General features: G+C 36.9%; 1 protein-coding gene across 5 annotated transcripts in view; it reads right to left on the reverse strand.

Moving 5' to 3' along the window:
- LOC119574608 (vegetative cell wall protein gp1-like) overlaps positions 1-7,500 on the reverse strand; it is a 27,785-nt gene that overhangs the window by 10,183 nt on the left and 10,102 nt on the right. For 4 of the 5 annotated variants that reach the window (XM_037921968.1, XM_037921978.1, XM_037921987.1 and 1 more), the window contains exons 2-6: positions 6,744-6,920; positions 3,950-4,074; positions 3,292-3,432; positions 2,311-2,472; positions 401-787 (exon numbers count right to left, since the gene is read on the reverse strand). In XM_037921968.1, the coding sequence (XP_037777896.1) occupies positions 401-787; positions 2,311-2,472; positions 3,292-3,432; positions 3,950-4,074; positions 6,744-6,920 (992 nt within the window). The remainder of the gene's footprint in view (positions 1-400; positions 788-2,310; positions 2,473-3,291; positions 3,433-3,949; positions 4,075-6,743; positions 6,921-7,500) is intronic. The other variant, XM_037921959.1, reaches the window with a different exon arrangement.

Here is a 7,500-nt window from a genome sequence, read left to right on the forward strand (position 1 = left end):
ATGTTTGTATTATTTGTACAATCTTCATTATTTACTGCTTCATCCTCCACAGGTCATTGATATTTTCTTTGCATATTTTCATGACTACAAAGATCAAGGACTTTGTGCATATGATTAAAATATGCAACTGAAGAAATAGATTCATAAACCAAAACTTTCCACAGGGCTTTAACATTACAATCTGATCCAATTTCTAGCTCACATATACTTTGAGGCATTTATCTCCAAAGTGGTGATCTTCGTTGAAATATACAATACATCCAAATATTGTGCCTAGTTAAAAGAACAATTCCATATACTACAAAGACTAACATCAACCTTACACTATTAAATTTTTACAGTTACATGATTAAGATTACCATCTGATATGAAGCTTTTTCAAACAGCTCAAGAACACTACCTCAGGCTTTGCAGTGGGTGGGGGAGGAGGTCCTTGCCGGTGAGGTGGCGGTGGAGGTGGCTGGTTTGGAGGCGGAGGTGCGGGTACGCTTGGTCTACTGGGTGGGGGTGGCGGTCGCTCTGCTGGTGCACGCGTCATGGATCTGACAATGTTTGAACCAGCCATTCGGCCAACGGTCACAGAGCGATTGGAGCCGTGCCCAAAGGGTGGTCCACCGGGAGCTTGCTTATGGTGATGAGCTGGCAGGGTCCGTGCCATACTTGATGAGAGCATGTCTTCCTTTGAATACTCATTCTGGTCTGAGAAATCCATTTCACTTGTACTTCTGTATTCCTTCATGCTACTTGTTCTTGATGCAGGTCTACTCACTGGAGTGTTCCCATTAGGCTGTAAAATATTATAAAATTTTAAAATCAAACCAAGTACTGACTTAGTTTCTTGCAAAAATGTCTTTGATCTAAACATTTATTCAGTAATATGTTAAATGTTATCATTATCAATGTCTAAACAGATTTACAACTGACCCAAATAAACAACTGGTGTGCAATAATGATGTGGGTTATGTAAATATTGTATAGCAATTTTCTAAGTTCTTATCTACCTGCATCAACCTTTACAATTTATTCCTATAACCCAAATTACAATTTATCATACCAATACATACAAATTGCAGGTATGATTTTTTGAATTTGTAAAAGAATTAACAACTCTTCATTGTTTTATGTATAACTGTACTAGGGTCAGTCTATTTATTTGCATTAATCAGGCATCAATCTTCTAAACAAAAATCAATAAAACTAACAGCAACAAAATAAAGAGATATCAAATTGCAGACATTGACCAATTTCTGGGTCAGACCATAAATCACTAGCTTTGATTGTTTTTCTCATTCTATTCCCTAGAATTGCAACATCATAAAAGGAAAAAATTCTATGAAAGTAGTCACCAACTCGATAACTGAACAAAAAGTCTATATGGCTTAAGAGTGAAATTCAGTAGGGCAATTTTTTTTAATAATTATAAAAATAGAACTTTAACTTTTTAGAAATTACTGTTGTGTTACTTAGTTTAGGAACAATACTGCTTGAATCATCAGTTGTGTATTACTCCTTTATAGGGACCATTTTTCAATAATAATATATAGTATAATTCAAAAAGTGTGTATTAGTGTAAGTCACAGATATACACTCCAATACAACTTTATATATATAATATATATATATATATATATATATATATATATTATATATATATATATATATATATATATATTATATATACAATTTTTTTTTTTTTTTTTTTTTTTTTGGGGGGGGGGGGGGGTAAGACATGAAATACTTATAATACATGTAACTCCTCCACAACTGTCTACAGAATGAAGGTTATATTCTGCTATAATTAGTATTTCTGTGGGCATATTTAAATGTCTGAGCAGGAAATACCTTACTTGAGAGCATGTATGGGTATTGATGCATTCAAACATGTTCACTGTGACACATGTAGAAAAACAATATGAACAAGTGACTAACTTCACAGCACAAGAGGTGCATTTGACTCGTTTCAATTATATCTTCACAAGAAATTAACTCATTCATATCTTTTTCTATACCTAGCATTCTTTAACTCTCACCTGAGGACCAAGTTAGTTAACCTGCTGACTGCCTTGAATAAAAATGTAATACTAAGTGGTGACCTTGGACCTTGTATGGTTCCCTGAGACCCCAAGTCTGGCTACAATTTTCTTTCTTTACCATTATCCCAAACTTATAAACATTTCTTAATTCTTAATTTGTTGAAAATATACCTGCCTGAACATACTGCACTGTACTATCCAGCCTGTCAGGGAGGAGCAAATGTTTAAGTTATTGAAATATTGTTTGAGGAACAGAGACAAACACAGCAGTACTTACCTGTGCTACAGGTAACTTAGGTGGTAGTAAAGGTTTTACTGAGCTAGGGGGTTTAGGAGGCGCTGGCTTGTTTCCAACACTTGGTTTAATCACTAAATTTGGTTTACTTGGAAGGGTTGGATGACCAGCTTTGGAAGGGGCTGATGTTGGTATCACATCCTGCTGGATCAAATATAAAGCCAACAGTAGAGAAGAGCAATAATAAAGATGGAAAGATTCTCCCAAAATCTCATCAGGGATAAAGGAGTGGGAATACTAACAGATATCTAATGCATACACACACGCACACTCATGCATCCCTACCCCCTTTACACTATCACTCTCACTCTCTCACACACTCACACGCACACACACACTCTCACACTCTCACACTCACTCTCATTTGCACGTGCACGCACGCACGCACACACGCGCATGCGCACCCGCACGCGCACACACACGCACACGCACACTCTCTCTCTCTCTCACTCACTCACTCACTCACTCACTCTCTCTCTCTCTCTCTCTCTCTCTCTCTCTCTCACTCTCACTCTCTCACTCTCACTCTCACTCTCACTCTCACTCTCACTCTCACTCTCACTCTCACTCTCACTCTCACTCTCACTCTCACTCTCACTCACTCTCACTCACCACATACACTACAGATACACTATTTCACACATATAAACTGATGCTCAGACACCATCATACACAGTTAGACATACACATACACATACACATATACACACACACATACCCATGTACTCCCCACAATTACAATTACACTCTCTAGCACTGTGTATTCTCCTACAAAAGTCAGATGATATGGGTTCAATTTTTACTTATACATTTCTGCCAACATCAATTATTATATCATGAAGCAAGTAATCTGGCAATAATTTATAAATTGTAAACAACAAAGGCAAAAGTATCAGCTCCAAATTTAAAAATTGAAGACTAATACATAACAGGGCTTCTGAAGACCAAGACTCCAAAACTTACCGGTGAAGGCTTTAGGGATGAAGGCTTACTGGCAGGGTTGGGGGGATCCGGCAGAGGTCCCCTTGCTTGCCGATCATTAGAAAAGTTAGGTTTTCTCGATGCAGGGGGAGGAGGTGGGGCTGGACTACTCTTACTACTGGGCTGCAATAACAACTGGAGTCAATTCTTGCTCGGACTACACACTCAATGACTACTTGTACTCTTGTACTTTTTTAGCAAAGCCTGTACTGAATTATAGGTATGTGCTAGCTGTAAATATATACCATATTGCATTAATCATTTGTATATTATGCATACTCTTACAATCAGCAATTTGCTTCTACAAAATTTTGATGTTTACAGCTGTTTCTACATTCTTAAATAATCTAAAATTGCTTTTCACTCTGTCAAGAAAGAACATCAATGTACCTTAATTCTCATATTCATCTTATTTTTTTACAATTTAACATTCTTCCTGAAAACCACATCAATCTGCTAATAAAGTTTGTTTCTTGACTGGCCACAGCCATCTAATCCTTCCTAACAGTAAGCATTTCTATTCAGATATTTAATGCCACACTTTTGTTGATATTTTTCTTGAAAACAGAGGAACAGCTGTTATTGTAGAAGGACCCAGCAAAAGGAAAAAAGCATAACATTCAAGGGAAATCCATCAAACCTTAGGACTAGGTGGTATACTACTGTTGTCAGTCGCCTGCTCTGAGTCACCAGACACGTCATGATCAGGAATGCTGGGAGCTGGTTTTCTCCCTGGAGGTAATAAGGGAGCACTTCTGCCTCCAGCTGAAATGGAATATAGGAAAGAATTAGTCATTCCTACTAAGAATATAATGAAGAACTGAAGCGCCATCTTCTGAAGGCATCTTATCAATACAAATATAATTTCAAGAAAATAGGATTAAAAGTTCCACCACCATGCCAGTGAGCACCCTGCATCAGACGTTTCAGGAACCAGCCAATAAGCCATAATGTTGTAATATCAGCGCATTTCCAACTGATCAGGTGTCAACTCATGTATCCCATTTCTTTCTATCACCAACTCCTCAACATGATCTTCCAGCCTTTTCTATCAATCCCTGGCTTGAGGAACAGGCACTATGAACATGTCAATATAGGAAAATTTGGCATGAGCCAGGTGACACAAACTTGCTTGTCATGAGCGTTTCTGCTGAAGGCTGGGGTGACAGGAGAGACTCACCACAAGTGCACAAACCTCTTGAAGAGTGATTAAGACTCATTTGGTAATTAGAAGGGGCTTTTGCATTATTTCCATTGATAAACGAGTGTGGAATGCAATGTCCATGAGCCATGGCTGGAAGAATACTGGCTCCAGGGAGGACACCATTTCCATGCTTAGCATCCTATTCCTGGTTGCTGTGACTGGTTTAGTAGGTTGTATTATATAAAATTGAAAATTACCCCCCCAAAAAAATTTAATGACATAAATAGCTAAATCTTACTCACTGTTATTATTCTTGCATAGAGTTATAGACTACCTAGAGATATGGGGTCTGGCCAAGGTAAAGTCTATTACCAACTGGATAAAGCAAATCATATGATAAATAAGGACATTAGAAAAAAACAAAAAAAATAGAAACAATTATGCATATATTGAGAAAATAACATTGCAAAGGGGAGGCACAGAGTCTTGTCATTGCACAATGAGTGTTCACTTGCACCAGGCATACAAGTCGCACATCCAGCAGACTGGCCACTCACACAAGAGCCTAATGCCCATATTTTGGGCCATGCGATTGCAGTGGAGCACCCAGATCAGCAGTGTAAATGACACACCTTTCCCTCCCTCCACTATTCTTGGCTTCCCACTTAAGGGGACCATCTGAGATGATAGTAGTTGGGGGATAAATTGAGTTGGTGGTCCTAACATATTGTTACACATTACAAAATTTTCATCCTAGATTGCCCTTCTCGTACCTATGCTTGTTCCATAAACATGAAATAAAGACATTACCAATTGAAATCAATTCATAAATGCCCAAAGAATGTTTTTGTACCATATATCAGAGTATTTGAACAATTGATGGTGATTTATATAGAAAAATGTAAGACAAGAAAAAAATTATGTACATAGGCCTGTTTGCACAAACTGAATATATCTTATAAGTGACATGTGATAGTTTGGACACCAATTAGCGTGTAAATATATTGAGGAGCCTGTACATCAAAAAATAAGTTTGCAATGTATCCTCCTTGAACAAGGGGTTAAACAAATGTACAAAGGAACATATAAATCAAGCACAACTTTAATAGGTAGTTAAAACAAGTGGGCAGGTGGTGTGGGCTGCTGGAGAAGGCATTGTTGTGTTGGGAGCTGAGGTATGTACAGAAATGTTCATATGAGACCATAAAAAACCTAGTTGCATGATGGTAGCCATGGAAAACTTTTCAGTACCATGGTTATTCTCTCTGATGATGCTATACAGTAACAATTAATCCAATCTGAACAAAACAATAAGCAATGGAAAGGGTAATATCTGGGTTTTCTTTTGATCTATAAGAGTAGCCAATAGGTGAAGAAAAAGTATAGAAAAATAACTAAAAATTATTCTGAAAGTTTGTAGGCTTATCACTCACTGTTTATTTCCTTTTTACATTTGCAAACTCTCAAGAGCTTTCAAACATTGTCTGAACTCAAAAATCTGAACTTTTGATATTGAAAATTAAAAGCTATCAATTTAGTTTTTGTTTTTATGTTACATGCAATAACTCTGAAACAAAATTAAATTTCCAAAATCAGATGTGTAGTTTCCTTTATGTGACCTAAAGGTGTTCTTAACAAAAGTAAAACGGAAAACAAATGATAACTTTGGGACTTATGAAATATTTTTAATACACTCTTGGCTCAATTTGTGCTCCACCACCAAGGAATCAATCAGTAGGCGACATGATCTTTTCTTTGATTTTGCAGGAAAACAACTCTTTTTTTTTTAATGCCATTAATATCAAAGCTGTTACATAGTGATATAAAATAAAAGAGAATATTTCCAGAAATCAAGGAAAAAGCTAAACTTGTGAAGCATTGACTTATTGATGACCAAGCTCTTAGGTTGCCATCTACAGTCGTCATAACTGTTTTGGATTACCATGAAAAATTCACTCTGTCTGCTTTGGAACACAGAGAAGAATTTATCATAGCTGCTATAAACTTGCCACAGATGTTAAAACAAAATATATTACATAACACCATTGATAAACCTCATCTTGATCTTATCTGCACACATTTTACTTTAGAAATATTACCTCCTTCATTTACAGACAAAGCAACCCGTAAAATATAAGCAGCCATAACAGAAATCTCTAATAATTCAATAAGCAATTTTTTGGCATCAGTTATTCCTATAACATCTCAAAGATCATACAAGCAGAACATGAGATAATTATCAAACAAACCAATAACACCCAAACGCCCATAACACAAGACTCATACTCACAAGAACTGTGGGCACCTATGCCCCTCCCAGTCGGCTTAAGCTTTGGCATTCCCCCTGTGAAGAGCCCACCCAGCTGTGGGGCGCCTCCGTTCATCATCCCACCTCCGCTGCCCAAGCTCCCTCCGCCTCCTCCATTGCTGGAGTAAGACCCACCATTGGATGATGGTTTGCTGGTACCTGCAAAACAATATTGTGCTACATTATGACCTCATCAACATTGTATGTTAAATGCTTGCTCTTGAATATATCAAATTCAACATACCTTTGGTGTAACTGTATACAAAATTAATAAAACAAGAAATATGGTGCGATATATACTCTTAAAAATGCTGTGCTAAATAATGGCCTCATGCACATTATCACTGACAATTTTCCTGTGCTCTCAAATATATGGAATGTAATATGCTTTTAATGCAACTATAAACAAAATTAACAATGTAATAGAAATCATGCTACAATATACATTCTTAAAAATTAAAACACACCAAACAGAGAGAGACACTCACTCACTCACTCACTCACTCACTCACTCACTCACTCACTCACTCACTCACTCACTCACTCACTCACTCACTCACTCACTCACTCACTCACTCACTCACTCACTCACACATGTATGTATGTATGTATGTATGTATGTATGTATGTATGTATGTATGTATGTATGTATGTATGTATGTATGTATGTATCTATGAATGAATGTATATGTAAGTGTATATGAGCATATGTATATATGTATATGTATACATATACTGA

Source organism: Penaeus monodon, chromosome 1, assembly GCF_015228065.2.
Source record: "Penaeus monodon isolate SGIC_2016 chromosome 1, NSTDA_Pmon_1, whole genome shotgun sequence".
Taxonomy (NCBI): Eukaryota; Metazoa; Arthropoda; class Malacostraca; order Decapoda; family Penaeidae; genus Penaeus; species Penaeus monodon.